Source organism: Microchirus variegatus (genome assembly GCF_963457635.1).
Source record: "Microchirus variegatus genome assembly, chromosome: 4".
Classification (NCBI taxonomy): Eukaryota; Metazoa; Chordata; class Actinopteri; order Pleuronectiformes; family Soleidae; genus Microchirus; species Microchirus variegatus.
In genome coordinates this window covers 7514513-7538738 of record NC_139805.1, presented here as the reverse complement: position 1 = coordinate 7538738, position 24226 = coordinate 7514513, and the positions used below count along the sequence as shown (strand labels likewise).

At 42.1% G+C, this 24226-nt stretch overlaps 1 protein-coding gene across 1 annotated transcript in view; it reads right to left on the bottom strand.

The window, feature by feature from the left end:
- The window catches only part of ror1 (receptor tyrosine kinase-like orphan receptor 1), a gene marked incomplete at both ends in the record, with an annotated part of 131766 nt that overhangs the window by 7506 nt on the left and 100034 nt on the right, over positions 1 to 24226 (bottom strand). The window contains 4 exons of the mRNA XM_083887761.1: positions 305 to 519; positions 637 to 882; positions 1402 to 1719; positions 3202 to 3329. Of these exons, the coding sequence (XP_083743887.1) occupies positions 305 to 519; positions 637 to 882; positions 1402 to 1719; positions 3202 to 3329 (907 nt within the window). The remainder of the gene's footprint in view (positions 1 to 304; positions 520 to 636; positions 883 to 1401; positions 1720 to 3201; positions 3330 to 24226) is intronic.

The following is a 24226-nucleotide window of genomic DNA, read 5'->3' as shown; positions in this document are numbered from 1 at the left end:
TGCTGAGAACGCTGTGTTTTATTGTAATCTCGGGCTCAGCGAGATCTCTGAAAAAACCCGGTCCGGTTACATAAACACCAGTTTTCCTGAACAGCAGATCGTCCTGCTCCGAGCACTAGTCCGGGCACATCCGGTTGCGTACATTGAACCGCAGAAGAAGAATAACGTCCGTTGTGGAGGTGTTGTCTAACAACGATGTGTTGTCTAAAATGTTGACTGTATATCAGTGCAGCCTCAATAAGGCACAGAAAGAAGAACCTTCATCATTTACAGTGTCACGTGCTGTGAATGTGCAGCTCTCTACCTTCGGCTTGTACGCAGTCGTGAGCATGGACATCTCCACGTTTTGTCCTCGCACTGGTTTGGGTTGTCGAGGGGCAGGAGGCGTGGAGGACTTCTGATTGTTGCGGCACACACAAATGAAGAAGAACAGCAAGGCGATGGCTAACGGGATGGCCACGCTGGGAACCAGGATGTACAAGATCTCCATGTTGCCACCACCAGACCTGTCTTTATGGTCTATGGAGATGGATGGAAAGAGAGGAATAATATCTATGATTGGGAAAATACGATATCTTGCCATACTCTGTTCTGTTGCTGTGGTTGATGCAATAATAATCAAGAAAATTCTCTCACCACATATGGGAATTTCACAAAGCTCCATGCGAACTCCTTCATCCAGTGTGAAGCACCAGGGGGCCTCGTGCTTGTTCCCCGGGTTGCGACAGTACGAGTGTCCCCCATTTAACTCTGTGTAGCGAATCGCCAGGTAGGTGTGACTGTGAGGATACTGGGAGTTCCACGGCTGACACTGACGCCCCGACTTTGTCATACTGACTGTCCCACGGTAGTCTGAGCCGCTGTTGTTGTAACATTTGTGATCTGGAAGCCAAGACAAGGTTGTAACTTTACTTGTTTGTGTTTGGTTAGTTTAGTTTGGTTCATATTAACACTCTGGTTCTTCCTTTTTGGATGGTGGATGATATTAACTGTCTTCCAAAATCTTTACAGGTTCTTGTGCATTTCAGATACTATCAGTGTGATGAGACTGTTAATGTGTTAAGTTAAGTTACAATAAATGCTGCATGACAATCATATAGTCTATCTTACAAATTGAAATGGCAATTGTGTAATATTGATGACTAAAGAGAGCAAACAGACACATTGTATATTGGCTGTAATGATTAGCTTCATTTCCAAGCAAAAATGCCAATTCTACCACTTTTGCTAGACCAAATGATTAAAAAAAGAAAAAAAAGAACAAAAACAATAAATATGTTGGTTATTACATGAAGTTTAATAGGACCTAGCCCATGAGTTGATTCTGATAGTCCTCTTTTCAAATTCAAAAAAACATAAATAGTTGTAGCATAATAAAGTCATGTGATCAGCTGGTCTTACTCTTGTTGATGGGCTCGGCCATGGGGATGCCTATCCTCAGACAGTTTGCAGCCTCTGGACTCTCGAAGGCCGCCAGGTCCTCACAGTTTGGCAGTTTCAGCCTCTTCAGGATCAAAGGGTTCGAGCGAGCGATGATGTACTCCGTCTTGCACAGGTCGTTCTCCAGGATCTCACACTCGTCCTTGCACAGGTCTCGGGGTTTGTCCGCTCCTGAGCTGCGGTCGCACGTCGGGAAGGCGAAGTGGCAGAGAGACGGGATGGCAAACTGGGAGCAACGGTCCGACAGATGGTTGGACGTGCCGATCATAGTGAAGGCCGCTGGAAACAAGGAATGGAAAGGTCGTATTAGACACAGTTTTTATTACAATATACATGTTATGCATATATATATAACACTTAGATAAAAGGTTTCACTGTTTATTCAATGTAAGAGGAATGAATGAAAAAGAGTGAAAACTTTGGATTGTGGTCTGGCGGTGCCAACACCCACACAATTTTCGTGTGTCGTTCCACGCTGGTTGAATGACCTGCAGAGTGCGACCAAAACAGGAGCGTCTCTGTCATCTTCTTTCTTAGCACTTACCATACCCCCCATCCCCTCCCCTGCACCCTGTGTCAGTCCACTGTTCCTATCTAGTGGATTTCTTTCCAAGACTTCCTCTTTTCTAAGTCACTTTGGATAAAAAGCCTGTAAGACACGACGAGTGAGCGATGCTGTGCTCACATCGGTGCGAACGTCAGAGCATCTACACATAAAGGTTCAAAGAGACTGGACTGACAATGAAAGCTACGACGCTAAATGCATGATTCATAGTCATTTTGCACAGTTATTGCAAACACATGCTTTTCCTGCGGTTGTCATTGTCGGTGAGGCAGATCCGTCGGGGCCGAGAGGAAAAGAAAACCATTTAGAGAGCATATAAGTAAAGTTGGCTGTTTTCCAAATGCTTCTACAGTGTATATGTCGCTTAAATAAAAGGATAATAAAGATAAGCAAAGGTGACGTCAGCGTTTGGATGGAGAATGGCTACTGGATGTGGATTTCCTGGCTACGAAATTCAAGTTTCACGAGATTCGTGTTTGTTGCAGCTTCGTGGCGTCGTAAATCTTAATCATTACGTGTCCTTGATGTTTCCAATGGCAAACTGGGTTCATGGCCCCTTTGTAAGTGAACGGTTTGAGGGGGGAAAAGCTGACAGCTGCACGGACGTAATCAATAACACACACATTAAACTGACCTCTGAGGACGTTTGCATGCAAGCGCACAAAACAAAAACACAGAGGCAGACGCACACGGTCCTGTAGAACCTTATGAAAGAAAGTACAATATGTGGGCCATGTGTGGGCTCCATATACAGAGCGGTGACCCTGCGGAACTTCCTTTGAACGCCACATGTGATGTTCCAATTTCTCCCTGATGCATATTAATTATGGTTTACCTTAGTTCCGGTCCTGATTTAACAGGATGTTTTCATTTACTTGGGAAACGCAGATTTACAGAAGTTGCTTTATCAGAACTGGTTGATAAAGACACACGGTGGGATCCAAACGTTTGAGACCACTTTAAAGGAGGCTATAAACTTTTCAGGCAAGAACCTCCTAGGAGGGAACAGACTGTTGTTCATAACAATTTGAATGTTTGTTGTCAGGGCAACAAACATGTAATCATCCAGTTTGTGACGCATCACAAAAACTACACGGCGTCTGTCCAGATAAACAATTATGATCTACAAATATGCAATAAAGCCCGTCTACCCAGTTTATAATGTTATAATCAGAGTTTTTACAGGTTTCTCTCACCTGTAATCTGGGTCTCAATCTCGCCCTGCATCTGCAACGAATCGACAAAGATGCTGCGGTTGCCGATGAAGCGAGCGCAGGCTATGCCTCTGTACGGCTGGCAGAATCCCTCCTCGTCAAATTCCTCCCTGAAACATAGAGGAACACAGGAAGGAGAGAGAAGTGTGAATGGTGTCAGTTCTGTGGTCAGGTTTAAAGTTTTAATACACTGCAATACACAGAAGGGCCACTAGGTGTCAGCATCGCTTCGTATATATCAGGCAGAAGCGACTGGATGATGCCCTGGATGGAAAGAACTGCTGTTTCTAGATGTGGGTGAAATGAGAGGAGGTTTCCCTTCAGCAAAGACACTTTACTGTCTCTCTCTCTCTCACTCACTCACACTCACACAACTGCGACAAAAACTAATTTTTGGCTGTTTGACTTTATTGTTTATTGCACAGAGATTTCAACATGAGCCATAATTTGAAACATGTGGCGAGAGAAAGAGAGGCAGAGATAAAGAGAGGTGGTTGATGATCGTGCTTTCACAACAACACAACTTTAACTCCTCACGTTACATCCCAGGCTGCATTTTTATTATGTGTTATGCCGACCTGTTTAATTCTAAATACACACACACACACACATAAGCACAACACACACCAACACCACATGCTGACTTGCAGGCGATTTGCTCAGTGTGAGATCAGAACTGTGTCATGTGCTTTAAGTTGTGCCATATGAGGGCCTGTAAGACCAGGCGAAACCACAATATATGGCGCACACATACACACACAGGCTTGCACAGCTATTCTTAACCTAAATACAATTCAAGCTTTAGCCCTAAGCTTAACCAGTTCCTCAGAAATGAGGTTCTGCCTCATTAGGAGCAGGTTTTGGTCCCTATAAGAGCTACTACAGTTGTTAATGCCAGAAAAACGTCCTCAAGTAACCACACACAAACACAGACACACACACACGCACAACCCCCCCATCATGTAGCTTGTGGCTGTCTGAAAGTACATCCTCATGCTTCGGACACTGTTGCTGGAATAATGACAAACAGAAAGCTCTTCATTTAAAGTCTGACAACACTGAAAACACATCTAAATTAAATTATACATATTAAAAAAAGACAGATGAAGCCTTTAGAGTGGCTGCTAACGAACAAATAATAAACACGGGAGACATGGTTACTGACAAATAATAAATAATACTCTAACAACTTGTGGCAAACTGTAAAAAAAAACTAAACTAAAAAAACACTTGTGGCTTAATGCTTCATCATCACCCATTCAAGTTTGCTGCCTTTGTTGTTGTGAATAAAGTTAGTTTAATGGAGCGGCTACGATGTGTGAATTACACTAATGACACCACAGACTGTAAAAAAGTGCAATAAAACTCAGTGGAGATGCACCTGAAAACAAGACGACAATGGTTTCCACATGTTAACACAAACGCTACTGATTTAAACGACTAAAGTGACAGAAAAGACGCGGAGACAGACGACTCCATCTGATGTTAGACAACAGGGTTCCTTCTCTCTGAGGACCGTGAAAGAGGCCAAGGTCAACCTTCTGACTCTGTCCCTGTCCGTACAGATGTAAATGAGATTTCCAGACATGGACACACGCACACACACACGCACACACACACATGCACACACTTGCACACACACTCAGAACTATAGAGCATTGGTCTGCATACTGTTGATTCCACAGAGATACAGTAACATTAAATTTACAGCTTAATACGTGTTTAAGCAGATTTTAAGCCTTGGAATATGTAATTTCCTACTAAAATGTGGATATCAGAAATAATGAGTTCATGTTGTGGTGTGCCTGCAGACGGCTTTGCAGCCCTTCATCAAACCACAAACTGCTACATGTACAGATATTTTCCTTTGGCAAAGAGCTCCCCCCCCCCCTTTCTTTTTTTTTAGGTGAAAATCATATCTGGCATTAAATTTGTAAGAAGAGAGTCTTCCTGCTGATTGATGGGGCTCCTTCTACTGAGCAGGAGAGAACGCACATAGAGAGGATAAACTGTCCAGCGAGGGCTTGGACAGCATCCAGGTTAGTCCGGTCATGCGTCACCAAAGACAGTGGACACACACACATCCAAACTAACATCAAACCACACACAGACAAGAAAATGACAAGGCAGAGTAAGACGGTCCACCACAGTTCAGCCAGATCCCCAGAGGCAAATTACAAGTCAAGCCAGTCCGAGCGGCCTCAACCGAACCAGCTCACGAATGTCCCCTCGTCGCTTTCTGTGTTTCAGAAAGCAGTGAGTGTGTGTGTGTGTGTGTGAGTGTGTGTGTGTGTGTCCTGTCCAGAGCAGCATAAGTGACTTATAACATGTTTAAAGAGAGTAATGGGTGAGAGAGAGACACATCAACAATAATCTAATCACATTTGAGAACATCTGAGGTTTTTCCTGAAAGTCTTTCCCCTGGTGTTCATTTACTCCCGTGTGCTTGTGTAAACTGTCCCAGGGCAGCGAGAGCTAAAATGTGGTTGCTGTTTGTGTAAACAGTGAACGGCTCTTTTAGGGCTCTTTTATTTTACACACCAACGCCACGGGCCACGCGGCGCAATGCGTTGTAACAGTCGATCGCAAGGGGGACGGGTTTTTTCTCGTCTGAGAAACCACTAAAATCCAGATCTAAACAGAAAAGGCGAGCCCTACCACAGAACGTAAACAAAGTATTTAGGACATTGATTCATTGACCAATTTCATTTTTTCCCCCCTCCTAGCCTCATTATTTATTCAGGGAAGCACATGCTAACACAGCCACGCTATTTTTCCAGCACCACACTGTTTCACATCCACATGTATATTATTTCCTTTGAGTCATGCAGGCGTTGATAGATGTGCATGAACATAATACTATTTCAAAGGTACGACATTATGTATACATATATTCAAACAATGCCAAAACACCATTAATCTCGAGTCTTTGCGATCTATTTACACACTTAACGTGTAGTTGAAATACACGGCGGCTATCAGAGTATGGACGCACAAGTGTGACTTTCACGCATTCCTTGGATTATTTCAGAATAATCAAACCATTGGTTCGGGGTTTTTTTTTTTAATTACAGAGGAAGTCTTGAGGCCGCGAGCGTGTAAACTTGGACATTTCTCATTAACGAGTTGGTGCGGTTGGTTCAGTTTGACGTGTGCGTGATGAGTTTTGGGGTCAAGAGGCTGTGAAACCCGACACTCTCGGAGAGGGAAAATTGGAAGAATGAGATTTGAGGGTGAGGATGTGGACGAGGGGACAACGAGAGGCTGATCCCACGGACGTTTTTTAAGATTTCAGGGTTTCCTTTCCTCAGAGCTGCTGTGGTGTTGAGTGAGGAGGAGATGAGCTGCGGGAGGTCACAGCTGTCGTATCCTGAGCAGGGACGCCGCTCAACGTGTGCCATACGTGGGTTTTTTTCTTACAGTGGGACAAAATGTTTCTCTGTGGGCCATAGAGATCTCATTGCAATAGTCAACACTTGAAGTGTGTTCATGATTGGGATTTTTTTGTGTACATATTTCACGAGAAGTATCTATTTTCTCTCTTTTGCTGTGCATTGTTATCACTAGAGATTTTTACTTTACTTTGTATATGTAGCAACTAATTCTGATACTGTGGCACTACTGGTTGCTGGTAAAACCTCAGGACCAGGTTCTTCCTTAGAGTCTGAGGGGCAAAGAGTTTCTACTTTTCTATGATTTCTATCAGCAACACCCGAGTAAAGTGGCAGGTGACTCAAATAATCCAGCATCATTCAGGTAAAATATAAAAAAATAAAGCGGACCTAGACCGGAAGTTCCAATTAACGCTGTTTTTTTAGTGTGCATCTGCGTCATTACCTTGTTTACGAAGCACCGAAGGTTCAAAACAAACAGTTCAGCCACTGCTGAGAACGCTGTGTTTTATTGTAATCTCGTGCTCAGTGAGATCTCTGAAAAAACCCGGTCAGGTTAAGTAAACAGCGTTTCTCCTGAACAGCAGATCGTCCTGCTCCGGGCACTAGTCCGGGCACATCCGGTTGCGTACATTGAACCGCAGAAGAAGAATAACTTCCGTTGTGGAGGTGTTTCACGAGCGACAGTGTCTTCTGACTCTGGGTCTGACTACGGGTCAAAGTCATAAAAGGGACTGTGGCGGGGAGTCGTGAAGAAGCTATTTTTAAACATTGTTAAAACAATGTTTTGATAATGAGTAGCAGTGCATCCACCGTTCCAGAGGGGGGAGCTGCGCTTCTGAGAGTGGGTGTGCTGAATATGTCACTTCCGGGTATTGGCCAATCACAAGACAGTTGGGAAGGCTCTACGCAGGCTGGCCAATCACAACACACTCTGTCTTCTGGGTGTGAGAGTTCAGTCTGAAATATCGTGGCTGAGGAACAGCGTCAGAAAAGAGAGATTTCTATCGGCCTGTTTACAGCAACTAGGAGGTTTTTGACCATAAAAACAAGTTAATGTATGTAAGTAGACCTCCATAACTAACATATGTGCAACAGGACCACTCTATGTGAGCTTTAAATACAACCCCTTTAGTGGTTGGGGGGGAAATTCACAAATGAAAATGAGACATGGCTCCTACAGTATACATTCATACTGTTTATACATAACTCTAACTGTATTATGAAAGCATAATATGTGCATGTTCAACCTTGCCTGCTTTTGAACGGTGCAGAAAATCAGCAGAAAAAGTGACCACGGATAATAAAATTCCACTGCCAAAATGCACTGAAAAGAAAGAGAAAACCTAGAAATGAACTCCTTGACCGACACATATGACTGATGCGAATTTATGAGGGAGAAAAGACTGACCGTGCACTTGAGGTAGCTGGTTAATTTAGAATGATAAAAAAAAACAAAAAAACAATTGCAGAGTGAATTATACATTACGCTGATCTGTGGCAACGGCCAAAAAAAATGCACGTGTAGGACATTCTTAAGCTGGCGTCAGCTCGTAGTGTAATTCAATTATCATGGGAGAATGAGAAAATACACGTGCGGTTACTGTAAGTAACAATCGCTCTCTGACGAGGAGCCAAAATGGCCACCAGAGGCGGAGGTTGAATGGGGTCTGTGGCTGCCAGTGGCCTGTGACCGCACCGGGAATGAACAGAGATCGAGGGCAACTGAGACGCTGCAGTGGGAGAGAATGAAGAAAGAGAAAGGCCCTCGTGTAACCACCGTTCACTCACTGCAACAACGGAAGGTTGGAGACACTGAGAGTGTAGTGAAAGAGGAAGCAAGTAGAAGAGAGGATGCTGATTGGACATCATTAAAAGGATATTATAATAATACAGCTAATTGCTGTGGTCTCTGAATGACTTTCAGAGGTTGTAATGAGCAGCAGTATTAATTGTTGACATGACACATGGTTTCCCTGGGTGTCATGTGTTAAATTAAACTGCAACAGACTACTTTAATGACTGTTAATTTCTTATTTGATGCTAAAACACTGCAAGGCGCCATATGTAAGAATGTAGCCAAAAACGGTTACTACAGTCAAATTCAAAATACCGAGGTCTTTTAGGTTTCGTTTTCAGACATAACTGGTGACCCTTGGTTGCTCAGCAGCTGAGACTCTACTGACTGCAATGATCGGTAGACGGCGGTAGGTGGCGCCACATGCAAAAACATGATTTAAAAAGATAAACATGATTTGCAGTCTGCAAAACATATTTTTTAATGCAAATATTTTGTCTGTACTGTTGTTGTTGGTGAGTTCAGTTTGTTATATGAACATTATTCCTGAGTCTCTGTGACATATTAGGAAGATTTTATGGCCAGTTGCTTTAGATTTATTACATAATGCACCTTTAACTGCTTTGGAAAGTTATTGCGACAATTGCTAGGTAAACAGCAGAAATACACCGTACACATTGCAAAAGCTGTTCTTACCCACATTGGACTGGACCAAAAGTTCTTGTGTTTGTTTTAAACTAACAATGAGTCAGAGGAATGCGCACTAAACGGCAGCAGCGGCGGCCACTGCTTTCATGAAAGAATGATCCTTGATTTGAGCTAGAAAGTTCTCTTTTTACTGTATATTAACCTGTCAATGAATCTCAGACTGACTCCAGCGACAATAAAGAAGATGCTGGTGTTTGAAGTCTCTGCCGAAGAATTTGTTTTCAGCTCAGTCTTTGCCCACACAGGCTTGAAGTCACAACTCTGGATGAAGCCAAAGAGTTTTAATAACAGGGTTGACACACAGTCGGTGATTTGACATGCAGGGACGGAGCCGACATCACTCCAGTCACTCCTCACAATGCCCCCGACCTGGTGACATCACTTCCCCCCCCAGAGGACTATCAGGATATCAGGGGGGTCCAGTCGAGGGGAGCGAGGGTGTCAGTCGTGCTGTCAATTAGCGGGAACGGGAGGGCGAATACGTCCCTGACAACTAAACATAAACCCAGTGGTGTTTAGACAGATACATGAACACATAAACAAAGGGAGCGCGGGGATCACAGAGGAGACCACAGAGGTGAGGAGGAGGAGGAGGAAGGTGGGACGACTTTGTTTAACTTATCACTGAGCCACTGGGTGTGGAGATCCCTGAAAAGCATAACAAAGCAGGGAAAGAAGGATCCGACTCGAGGAGAGTCATGAGATACATGTTCCTTGTTTTGAATCTGGAGCGTCTCCTGGATACTGTACCTCCAGTGCTACCAGCATGTAAACCACAGGCTGCTGCTGCTAACCATCTGTTATGATCTCATCACGCTGCAATAATAGAGGTCGTAGCTTAAAATGGAGGAGATGGTTCATAATATGACAGCAGAGCGAGTTTCGCCGGAGTTATCGCCGTAATCGTCCCAGAGAGTCTGAGGCTGCTTCAGTATCACGTGTCTCTGCAGAGGCGACTCATTCCTGTACCATTTTGATTCGCTGTGGTTCACGTCGTTGCCACGGTTACGCGCCGAGCTACAGCAACTATATCGTCCTACGCCGAAGTTGCCGCCATTGACTTTGGCAGCACAGGCTTTAGGACTTTTATGACGCCTGTTCCTCTCACCTGTTTAAATGGAGCCAGTTTGTGTCAAAGATGGCTCTCTCTTCCACTTTCCCTCCACACTTGGTCTTGTTTAGTTGTGTTTTGCCACATTACGGTGACTTCAGAGGGGACATGTGCTCACAACATGGGGAGTATTGAAGACAACATGCCCGCCATTCAAATGGGGAAGTTGTGAGAATGCAACATACCATTACCTTCAATGGGGTACATAAACGGACTGCCACTATCTTGCTGTCTTATTTTATTATATCACTAGCAACAGTTCTCTTGAAATGCCTCTTTACCCTTTACAACCTAAGCCTTAAAATGTACGTCTGGACTTTTTCCTTGCTTATTTTAACCATAAAAGGACCAGTCCTGTTAGTAAGTGCTTTTGCCCATTTTTTCAGAATAACTTTGATTATCTTGCAGTTATTTACAATTTACTGCATCTTAAAGTAGTGTATTAACAATTTAAAATGAATTCAACTTTTGCATGTTAAATGTGAAATTTAAACAGTAAAAAACATATTTATAATGACAATGATTTTTGATTCTTCAGCTTCCCGAAACAGCGCAAGTGAAATTACCGCAATAAACACATGTTGGCTTTGATCGGGCAACAAACTGCTGGAATTTTTCCAATAGCCTGTAATTGCGGTGATGCAAAGTGTACTGCGCAAATGTGTCGTCTGCGATACACTCAGTGTTAAAGGGTTAACACACTTTCATTGTGGCCAGCACACACACACACACGCACGCACGCACGCACGCACGCACACACACACACACACGCACACGCACACGCACACGCACACACACACACACACACACACACATTATTGTACTTGCTGCATACTGAGGACTGGGTTGCTGGCAAAGTAGGGACCATCATTTCCACTTTATAAATCAACATAATTACAAATATCTACTACTGGTTGCAGTATCATAAAATGTCTGCAGGTGGAGCCCCAGAGCAAAAAGGGCTGGAATTTTTTGGTCCAAAATTTTACAAAAACATCATACATCAACAAAAATGTTTAAAAATTTGACCCAACATTTGAAAAAGAAATTTGACCCAACATTTGAATTTTTTTTTTTTACCAAAATTTGAAAAAAAAATTTGACCCAAAATTTGAAAAAAAAAATTGACCCAAATTTTGAAAAAAAAAATTGACCCAAATTTTGAAAAAAAAATTTGACGCAAAATTTGAAAAAAAAATTTGACGTAAAATTTTTGGCCAAAAATTTGACAAAAACGTCCTGTCGTCGGGTTAGAAAATTAGATTTTTTTTTTTTTTGACAAATTGAGTATAGCATGTTATAGCAACCTAAGGAAGTGATTTCAATGAAAACAAAGTGAGGACCGGACAAAATGTCCACACTGTAAAAATGACCTCACTTTGTTGGTTAAAATCCCTCACTGGTCCTCACACTCCACCAATGACACATTTATTCTCCACATCATGAGTTGAAGGTGACCTAAAAAAACAATGACATGCTTTATTATTTGTTATTGTGCAGAACACTCGACTTTGTGCCCAGAATTATCTTAGCATAGCAAGTATTGATCTTCTCTAATACGACTTTAATCACGTCACGAATAGCAAAACAAATAAAATGATCAAAACCGGGTCTTTCAAATTAGGCACAGTGCATTTAGCACTGACAACAGAGCAAATTCAGCAGGTCATAATTTCTTTTTAGAAATGTATTTTCCCCTGGAGCTATTGAAAGAAACTTCCTTCTTGTTAGATTTGTGCCGCTGCTGCTGCTGCTGCAAAAAAAGTAATTGTGTTTTAAAAAAAGAAATAACATTCCTTGAATTGACTCCAGGCTGCCTGCGAACGTCCGTGTGGAAATAATAATAACAGGAAAGCAAAGAGTCCAAAAAGAAAGAAAGGGGGGGGGGGGGGAGAGGGATAGCCGAAAGCAAAGCAACCCACCTGCCACACGCAAACACACTCTCATGATTTATTTGCCCAGATCACAGACCCCACTCTGAGCACACAAAGGCCGACACTTAAAGACAGACAGGAGGACCCATGTTCTTGGCTGACTATGTACTGACGGTGCTGGAGGAACAAGAATACACATGTTTGAACACACAAGAGCAGCTTTCCGAGGAAAGTGGAATAAACCTTGATGAGAGCGATTAAGAGTCACGAGAAACATGTTTGGCGCAGCGGGGAAACATCTGTGCACGACAGAGTCTATAAATAATCTCCTTTTTACACACGATGCCGTCATACGTCTGCGGGACACAAAACAAACAGCGCGGGCTTTAGGTCGGGGTTAAACTTATATACACGCCACAATCACACACTCAAACAAAGCTAACAAGCTGTTGACAATATATTTTGCATGTCTTTGTCCAATGAATCAACTCTGTAACATCTTCAAGGAGAAATCTGGATTTTAATGCAAATCCTCACGAAACTTAAAAAAAAAAGCACTGACATGATCATAACAGAAAATAACGCCGCAGCAAGACAAACCGATGACTCACGGTTGACTGTACTTATGAGTTATGAGACGGCTTTCAACCTAGCGATTTCTCTGCCTACACATAAAACTCACATCTGGCATTCTATTATCTGACGTTTGGAAGGATCATGAGGAAAGATAATAAGGACATCGCTTTATGAGTTTGACGCAGATAAGGCGTTTTGAAGGAATGTGGGCACAACAGAAAAGGTAAATCTGACAACAACGTCAGAAGCAAGACTTCCAGACCACAATAAATGTCAGACAATTAGATTAGTGGAGTTAATCCTTTCCTGGGAGACGGCTTATGTGCAGCAAGTGATATTTATGTTGGTTTTAACTTTGGTAGAAATCACAGGGAGGACTAAAACCACACACACACACACACACACACACACACACACACACACACACACACACACACACACACACACACACACACACACACACACACACACACACACACACACACACACACACACACACACACACACACACACACACACACACACACACACACACACATGCACAATAATCAAATGGATAAAATAACATGCAGGCCGAAAAAGAAAATCTGACATGTACATGCAGACGCACAATGTTTTTTTTCCAATGCGCTTGCCTTTTCAAAACAGTCTGGAGAGGATGTGGCTCCTGAATGTTCCAATAAAAGATCATTTACAGGCTCCTGTGCTCCCAAAAACAAACAAGACTAACTGCAACATTATTCAGCTGAAGGACCAGGCCCCACTCTTCTAACGCTGTGTGTTCATGTCAGCTGTTCTTTTCTGCACGTGCATTGTCCGGCGTATACTGCAGGGACAGCTTTGGTCAGGTTTGAGTGTAAGGTGCCAAAACAGAGGTCAGCTGACAACTTTAATATACTGAATGACTTGCGTTCTGGGCACAGTCAAAGATGACAACGCCAAGAATGGACAAGCACGTGGATTGGCCACGACATGAGTACGACCTCATTGAGAGTTTTTGGGATTTAACAGAGAAGACTTTACCACAGTCTTACAACTCCATCGTGTACACATGCTGGTGAAGAATTAATGCAAGGATTGATATTAGGGCTGAAACTGAGGATTATTTTCATCATTGAGTAATTTGACGATCGTTTGGTCCATAAAATGTAAAAAGAAAAAAAGAAAGTTGATCAGTGTTTCTCAAACCTGGATATGATTAGGGCTGTAATCAACCAAAGAAGCTCTTGGTCGACTAAAGCCCTGAAATTTCGACTAAAAATGTACAAAAATCGGGGCTCTTTTCAAATGAATAGAGCCGTGCTGCGACTGGAGTTCAACAGGGTCTGACAGCGTTTTGCATTGCATGCAGCTGTACAATACCATAGCCCGTGATATCCGAAAATAATGTTCTATGTTAACTAGTAATATCAGCACAATAACTGTTGAGGAGTATTTAGATTATTTGGCTCTGTGCATGTCCTCACACAGAGCGAGAATGAACATAGGAGCTCAGCTTCACGGCTGAGACACAAACAGACCGCGGGACACTGTCGCTGTTGCGGGCAGGTGCATCTGCAGTTATAAAACCAATCGACGATTAGACTAAAACATTGAAATTATGTGCATACTCAAAACGGACAGAGCAACCTTAGCTTACCGTTTTTAAACGATATGCCACGTTTGTAGTCGAGCTGTGAAAAGCAAACTGTTGCGTTCCACTCATCTACTTTTGAAAAATGCTGCCACACTGCTGATGTCTTTGTCATGGATGTAACAGGAGGACTGACTGTAGCCTAAAATGAAAAGCTCAAAATTCACGCCTAATTAATGGCAACGCTAATCCCAACCCATTGATCAGGACTAAACCTAAATAGTGGAAAACACGGGGGGATTTTCTCTAGAAGACACGCTGTTACCTGTGAAACACAGGTGCTCTCAAACACCCCCATAAGCACTTGGTACTTTCCTCCTAATGAAATTCACCATAAAAAAAATAATAATTAAAAAAAATATATAAAAATAGTCAACCAATCACAATTTTGGTCGAGCAGGAACGTTGACCAATTAGTCGACCAGTCAACTTGGACTTTACAGCCCTAGAAATGATGATGTTCTCAAATGTCTTGATTTGTCCACAAACTGAATGTTATATGTAATATATAATATAAATATAACCTCGGGGGCCACTGAGCATCTCTGGTCAGTAGGGGGCCGGTCAAGTGAAAGCTTTTTGGGAAAAAGCAACCGCTCAGTTGGGGGCGGGTGATAAGAGTTGAACATTGCATCATGATATTCCTTAATTATGTTACCATAAAAGCATATTCATGACGCAAAAAAACATCAAAAACATATAGAAGCAACTCATAACTTGCCATTAAGAGGTGGCCTGCATGAAATTTTAGGTTTATAAAGGTAGGAAAGGTTTATTAAGTTTTTTTGGTCCTCACAAACCATGTACAACTTCATTGCTGTCTGAAAGCTGCACAAACACAAAGATAAGCGGGTGTATAATCCATTCATCCATCCTTCCTCGTTATCCAGAGGGTCGTGGGAGAGCTGGAGCCAACCCAGGGGAATAAATCCTGCTAAAATAATGATACCATCATGACTCAGTTGTAACCTCAAATTTAAAACTCACTAAATTCTGCTTAGTTTCTCAACCACTCATTATTTCCATTTATTTATTTCGAGTCTGCTCTCGTCTTTGTACATATATTCATGTTGTTCCCATTTTTTTATTGCGCAACAACCTTGCTGCTAATCTCCACCATCGACTTCCACATCAGTCTCCATTGAATCAGTCCACATCACATCCAAAACTCAAGCAGATTATCGTCCTGGCTCTCTGGCTCTGTCCTCCAGTCAAATGCACGCAGGTGCCAGGAGCAGTAACTGCAAAATTGATTGATAAACTTGCATCAACTGATAAAAGGACAAATCAGCAATTCAACATCTAACAACGTTTATCCTATTAAGCTCTACAAATGACTCACATTCCCTGGCTCGGACTCACAGGGCTCAAGTGTCAACTGCAAACAAACCCTCGGTTTCTCTCACACACTCCACTCAACGCAAAGAAAGAACATTTCTGTGGAAACGTTGCCCCCATGAATGTTTTTTCTTCTTCTTCTGAGCAGGAGTTTATGTGTGTTTGTGTGTGTGTTCATTGGAGGTTTAGGTCAGAGTTCAGGGAAAAAACCCCAAATACCCCAGTGTGGGACCTCAGGGAGAAACCATGAACGCACACTTTACCAGACCGAACCTGACCTTGACCAGACCTGCCAAAAGGATCGCCAACAGGAAACAGGAAGTGGGCCCTGTCCAAGTTAAGTGTGAAAGCCGTGTTTTATATGAAACGCCGTGTGTGGGTACGTGTGTGTAAAGACAGACGTACTAACACCTAACAATGTAAATCGCTTACAGGACAAAGGTAGCTACACGTTGTGACAGTCTCCGTGTGTGTGTGAGATCACATATGTGTTGGCCTGCATGTGTGTGTGTGAAGCCTCTCTGACCTGGGCAGCATTTAGCAGAGAGGCATCCAGGGCCTGTGGGGAGGAGGTTACAGAGGGAATCTCTGGTTTCAAACATCGCCGGTGCCCTGGGACCATAGGCCATGTCAAAGGGCCAGTCCCCAAAGAGCCATATTAGGGTTCTGATCCCCCAATCAATCAGCACAGCGCTAAAAAGAATCCACAACAAGATGGCAATTAAGCCCCACCAAGGAGCCAAGTAAAGATGTGTGGGAGATACGGTTTGTGAGAGTCACTGTGTGTGTGTAAGTGTGTGTGTGTGTGTGTGTTGCCGTACTTTTGACTGTGTAAATTGTGAGTGTTTATGTAACTGTGTATGAGTAAAAGCCATGTGAAATAGAAGGGAAAAAAAACACATAACAGTCTACTCCGGACGTACAGAGGTGAAAAAAGTCTCAGCGGGCCGTCTTTGTTTTTCCTTGTGTATCAGTGTCACTACATACACATTACACACAGCGGTAATGTACACATTTAAGGGGTGAACCCCCATCCACAACTATGGCTCACTCTTAAATAATGGGTTGGGGAAAACTCCACTAGTGCCTGTAGTCTGAATGAGTTCCAAAGTCAAGAATGGGTTTTTTTAAATTTAATTTTGGGCTTTATTATTATTATTATTATTAACCAGATCCCAAAATAGAAATTGGTTAAGTCTGATGTGGGGAGCTGAAGTGGATCAGTATGTGGCAGAGGAACAGTGCATCCAAAAACTGAGTGGGCCTGTCATCCCCTCGGTGAATGGGTGCGATGCTTGTGGCGGGGAGCGAAAAATCATCATCAATCCTGGCCGGCGTCTGAGAACCACAGCAGTGTTGACACTGGCGCTGAGGTGAGGAGAAGTGAAACCGAAATCCAGAGTTTCTCAATGCGGCGCGCACACGTTCGCAGTCTCGGTTAAGAGGCCATTGTGACCCGAAAAAAAACCAGCTCCAACACCCAAACTTGGGGTGAGAGGAGAGAGACTGTTTCCTGGGTTCAAACCTGCGTGTGGCTCAAATGTCCTTGAGCTCGACAGTTGAGGATAACATTAAACCGATGTGACTGGTTTCAGGTGAGGGGGTGTGTTGTTTATCAAACAGACACACCAGCAGTGACCTGCAGTTTGTCAACACCCCCCCCCCCATCATATATGTGTATATCAACGTAACATTTTTGTAAAATATAGTTCTCTAACTGAGAAATAAGACACTTTTCATGCAATGAGGTTCTGCACATGCCATGTGAACGAGACTGGGCAATGAAACCATGGAGCAGTGGAAAAAAGCTTTGCCAAAAAGAAACAACTGAGAAAAACACCTCCATTGTGCAGCTTTTACAAAAAAATTAAGTATAAAGGGCCAATTCCAATTCCTATCTTAACCCTCAATCTCAACCCTCAAGCTCAACCCTTAATCTTAACTGGTCCTCAAAACCAAGTGTTGAGGGTTATTTTGTCACTTAGAAATGGGACACCCCTTAAATGCAGATACGTCTTCAGACTGTGGGGGCGTAGACGAGCACGAGCTGGGAATCAAACTCACAACATTCCAATTGAAATACAACTCTCTCTACCACTGAGCTACAGTCACTCAATTCCAACTTCCACAATTTTTTTAATACTTTTACTTTTGACACTTAAAGGGACACTGTGTAGTATTTATGGTTTTATATAACCCAAAATCCACGTTTTTATACATATTATGTGCTCCTGCGTTGTCTAGTCGCTTTATAATAGTTTGTGTTTCAGCTTTTACACAGGGTTGGGAAGCACCAGCAGGACGTTACCGGTCTAAACATTCAACACTGGCTGTGTCTGCCTCTCATGGACTGGACCCTTCAAACACAGCAAGGGACGCAGCAAAACTCTATTTATTATTTAACTGTTCTAAAGATTATTATCTTCCAGCAGAGACAGACTGGCTGTATCCATCCGATTATCTCTATCACTGTTCACGATTGAATGAAAAGAAGATAAATTCGCCCATTCCTGCGGTTTCACTTCAGGTATCTGATATCAGATTTATGTGACCACTTCTCATGATTATGCGTGAGCAGTTCAGGTGATATAAGACATGCAGGTACAGAAGACAGCAAGATTGGGATTATTGTGGAGTTCACAAGACATATAAAAAGTGAAGGTGCTATTTGCACCAGACTGCACAGAGTCTGAAATTAATATAAAAGGCCAAAAACGTATCTGTAAATAGCTGGTAATCATAACAATAAGTGGCAACACACAGAGTATTTTCTCTTTGCAGCGACTTGTATCTGTACCCACATGTAAAGAGTCGTGTAGATGCCAATGTCAGCTGATTGATTAGTCAGATTGGTGGTTTGCCTCCCGGGCAGATATCGAGAGAGATGATGATGCCGGGGTTTAATTAAGTGCAAACGTGCTCGTATAGATAACCAAAATACTTACTGAATTAGAGAAGTTAATAACAGCGTAGGTGAATTGCTGTAACATGTCGTTAACTCATTAATGAGGATTTCTGGATTGCTTTGTTGATCTTTTCTAGATAAAAAAAAAAACCTTTGACAGCATCTTTTGATCCTCCGTCACTTGCAGAGCAAAAAAAGACGAATGTAATCCCTCTGCAGTGATGGTATAATTACCCTAATAAATCATCTTAATTACATGGACATTGTAAGTACAGGCCGTTCGCAACAGCTGCTTTAGAAAGAAGTAGAAAAGAGGTTTGAGGGTATCAACAAGACACACGTTTGCAACACCTTGAGAAAACGTAGAAATTACTTTGTCATTGTACTTGTACAAAATTCACATATCTGCACCTTACTTTATTTATTTTTTAGCAACTTTTACTCCACTACATTTCCCTTAAATATATTTGTTACCCATTATACCAAATAAAATCACAATTAGAAGAAGCTTTGGTAATGGTTTCGTATTTACATAGCATTTTCGAGTCTTGATGACCACCCATTCACACCCATTCACTCTGCAGCACACTTTCTATCAAACATCGTTCACGCCCATTAACAGCCATCAGGTGCAAAATGGGGTTAAGTGTCCTGCCCAAGGACAAACGTAGACGAGCACGAGCTGGGAATCAAACTCACAACATTCCAGTTGAAATACAACTCTCTCTACCACTGAGCTACAGTCACTCAATTCCAACTTCCACTATTTTTTTTAATACTTTTACTTTTGATACTTAAAGGGACAATGTGTAGTATTTATGGGTTTATATGACCCAAAATCCACTCTATTATACATATTATGTGCTCCTGCATTGTCTAGTCGCTGTATAATAGTTTGTGTTTCATTTTCGTAGCGTTTCAAAAAGTCATGTAAAATAACATGGTCGCGGGCCGCGGTTGCATAGCCACTGTTAGCAGCGAGACGCCATGTTTCTACCGGAGCCTGTAAGGACAAACGCGAGAGAACAAATCAAGCGTCGCTTTACTTGTAGCAGGAAGTCCCGCCTCCACTCTCTCCGCTTCGTCTGCTACGGCCGCGGTAGCTCGCCCTCTCCCTCACCTCACAAACCTCATCTGCTGACACGGAGAAAGACGACGAGGACGACATTTGACCGGCTGCGGATACCGTAGCGCTCGGGGAAGGGAGGGGGTGAGCAGAGGAGCGGTTCTTTGTTGTAAATTTCAGCCTCTCCTCTAGATGTCACTATAAACTACTTACTTCACCTTTAAGTAGAGTAAATGTCAAATACTTTAAGTAAAAAGTGACTTATATTTCTACCAAAGTCATTTTCTGGTAAGATACTTTTACCCAAGTATCACTTTTATGTACTTTATACAAGTCTGTCTGAGTTATTACCCAAACTTACTGGGCCATAAACCTCCTGCATAACTATCTCTCACACACAGAAACACACAGTTCTGGAGGTAAATGAGTCCAACTTGGTACTATTAAGGTGTTCCTAATAAAGTAAATCGTCATACATACATATGTGTTTCGAAAAAAACTACTGCATGATTAAACAAGATCTATCCGTCCATTTTCTACTGCTTTAATCTCCACATGAGGGTCATGGACAGGAGCCAATCCCAGGTGATGACACAAGGCGAAACACAGGGTCCACCTTGGATAGGTCACCAGTAAATTACAGGGAAAACAACCTTTGTGTGCAGTTCACCTAATCCCCAAATTTTTACGTTTTTGGACTATGGGTGGAAGCCAGAGCACCCAGAGGGAACACATGCAAACTCCACACAAATAAGGCCAACCCGTGACCTTCTTTCTGTAAGGCAACAATGCTATCCGCTGTACCGCTGTGACGCCACCCAAACCAAGATCACATCTCAAACAAATCACAAACTATCAAAAGCATTGAAAGGCTTTACTGTATAACAGATATTTAACTCGTTCGACTAATAAACTCGCTCTGCTGAAGAAAGAGCGACTGTTCAATCAGTCAAAAGTGGTTTCTATTGACACAGACAAAAAGAAACCCAGGATGGAGAGAATCTGGTCTTTGTTAAACATATCGCTCCTTTATTCTGAAGTCCAGACCGAGTGGACAGAGAGGCACAGTGGAGGGGAGAGAAAAAAAAACGAAACTATTTTTGTAATTTGCCTTTTTTTTTTTTTTTTTGCCAGTGCTGAAAGAAAAGTGGTGGGGAAGGTTCTGAGAAATTTAAACAGCCTTGACAGCCAGGGTGTAGTGTTATTAATCTTTTCAAACAGGGAGAAAACCCCTCTATTATAAACACAGACAGAAACTCCGGGATCAGCAGCCATGTTGCATAAAGTCTCTTTATCGCTGCTGTCAGATGAAACACTTCTACGTCCATAAAGGGAAGATTTTTGGAAGTGGAAAAGCAGCTGTTCCTCAGGAATCAGACAACTATGGCAGTTATACCAGTTATGTGGATATTTGGGAGGAACAGAAAGTTGAGTTTACTTATTTACACAGTAGCCAACGTTAGGATCTGTAGACACATTTTCTCCATATCGAAAACTCAAAGTATCTACGATACAGTCGTTTTAGACCATTTATGAACGTGTGAAGCTGTTGCTGACACATTTGTGCAGAGTCATTTCAGAGACATAATTCTCTAACTGTGTGACACATATTGTTCTCCCCAAAAAGAAGAAAATATCCAGCCCACACGTAACTCAGCTAAAATTGCTATTGCTTATTTTTACTTTAGACTGTGCATAGTGAAGCATGCAAGATATATATTTAATCGGACTACACATATTTTATCTCACCGATCTCTGATCAAGTGATTTTAACCAGTATCGGAGAGATACTGATTCCAATCCCTAATTTCTCTTATTGGTCTCCGCCAACATCTATCTATCTATCTATCTATCTATCTATCTATCTATCTATCTATCTATCTATCTATCTATCTATCTATCTATCTATCTATCTATCTATCTATCTATCTATCTATCTATCTATCTATCTATCTATCTATCGAAAGAGAAAATGGCTAAAACTGACAGTCAGTTCAGTTTCACCACACTCTCTCACAGCCAATTCAGCTGATTGAAAAAACACAGAAAGCAAAAGAGCCATAAAGAGAGGAGTGTACGATGCATCAGAGACACTTTTCTCCTGCTTCTGTCAGAGTGTTGACGGTTTGCATGGAAGCGTCAGATTGGGGAGTGTGAGAGGAGTCATTAAGCGCCTCTGATCTGAGCTCATGGCGGCTAAACCTCCCGTCGACTCTAATCACACCTGAGCGCCGCTGACCCCAAACACAGCCCTTGAATCAAAGAACAACATACGACCCAGAGTGTTAATGGTACCATCCTCCTCCTACTCCTCGAACACTGTTTTTCTTTCACTCCCTTCACCCTCCGTCCTGATCGTTTTTTGTTTTTTTTCTGCAAATGAAGGAAGTGTGGCAGCGCACAGAAAGAAAGAAAGAGAGAGAGAGAGGAGAGAGAAAGCTAGACAGAGAAAGTTGGGGGTCTAATTTTGGCAGGCAACATTTTTTCCCCCCTCACCCTGTGTTTGTTTTGGCTCTATGAAAACATCTCTGTAGAGGGGAGGTGTAGGAGATGGAGGGAGGAGAATGTAGGGAAGGAGCATGGGCTTTTTCTTAGGTGGGATTTTAAATGATTCAAAACTACATGTGTAATGTTGAAACTTTTACATTTGGACAAGATAAACAACTTAAATCATGAAGCATCATGATACATTTCAGCATTCAGTGACTGGACTGACTCAGACTTGCTCTGACAGACCTAAGCAGAGGTAGACTCAGGAGATTAGTCATGCCAAATCTGTTTTTATTGTTTTTATATTGCTTATTTTGTTTTTATCTTCAGTCTGTTTTATGTATTTATGTACAGCACTTTGGTCTTTGTTTAGTGTATTTATGTGTAGTTAACACTGTTGAGCCAGGTCATTGTTGTAAATGAAAGCTGTTTCTCCATTGAGGTACCTGGTTAAATAAAGGTTAAATTAAAACTTCTTAAACATGCATAGCACTTTGGTCAGCTCTGTTTTAAATGTGCTAGAGAAATACATTTGTATATGGCGCTCCTTTACTAAACTTACTTAAAGTTGCATTATGTAATAAATCTTAAGCAACTGGCCATAAAATCCTCCTAACATGTCACAGCCAAAATACTTACATTAAAAAAAATATTTTGCAGACTGCAAATCATGTTTATGTTTTGAAATCATGTTTTGGCATGTGGCGCCACCTACCGCCGTCTACCAATCATTGCAGTCAGTAGAGTCTCAGCCAGTTACGTCAAAAAGCGAAACCTAAAAGACCTCCGTATTTTGAATTTGAATGTAGTAACCGTTATTGGCCACATTCTTACATATGGCACCTTTAATTTTTTTCATCCAAGAGTTTTATTGATGTGCTTAGGGTTATCAGTGTAGTAAATTGTAAATGAACACCTGCTATTGAAAGTCATATTTGCAGACCCAAAATGCTAATCAAAGCTGTAGAAAGCAAGTGTTTTTCAATAAATGCTAATTTAAAGCTCCAGTGCAGAACACTGTTTACACACAGGAATGAAAATGAAAACACACACACACACACGCACACAGAGAAAGTGACCAAAAATGAGTGTCTAGTTTTTTCCCCAGTACTTTTTTATGGTAGCATTACTTTGTCCAGACTCTGCATCCAGGAAACCTAAGAGCTGTGAGGTGCAGACACAGGCAGACTGGCACAGGCGAGTCGTCAGGCAGCTGTTCAGGAAGTGCTTGATTGCAGTTGAAGGAGCACGCCTTTACATTATTTAATGATCGCGCTAGTGCGAAAGCTAAAATCCTGATTGTGACTCAAATATAACTGCAAATCCACTTTGTAAACCTTCCGTGCCGTCTTTGTGGTGTTTTTAGCCTGCTGTATGTAGCGGTCTCGGCTTTACTCGCACCGTGTTCTTCTTCTCTCTTGCCTGTTCAACAAACTTTATATTTTTCTTAATTTTATGTTGTTAATACCCTACTTTAACATGCAGTAAATTGTAAATAACTGTCAGATATTGAACATTATTCTGGGAAAGTTGGCAAAAGCACTTACTCATAGGACATTTTCTGGCCCTGTTAAGTGTTAAGACTTTCATCATCTTTCAGTTGAGCAATTTTGTCTACAATTGTGTTTCTATTTAAGTGTTATATTTTATCATTAGGAGGAGAGAAAAAAAGAAAATCATCTTAAACCTTTGGCAGCTTATATCAGCTGCAGCCCTCAATCTTGAGACTTGAGACTCCACTTGTTCACTTAAATTGAATTATTAAAAACCTTGGTTGGCTCTAGAAGAAAGGACATAGAAATCTAAAAAATGTCTCCGTCCATGTCAATTCTCCTCATGTCCCCCTACTTACTAATATTTCTGATTTGCTGCACATCTCTTGCTCTACAACATTGGACAACAAGTTTCCTGGTTTGTAGTGGAAACCTCGAGGATTTCACTTTTGAGGTTTTGCCTGCGGCCACTCTCAAAAAACCCAACCCCGAGGATACGAACACACACGTACTGTAATGCCCCGCACACCACAGAGTGTATACTTAAGGCCAACATGGAGGGGATGGAAATCACAGACTGGAGCAAAGACAAACAGACCATATGAAGTTCATGTTATGTTCAG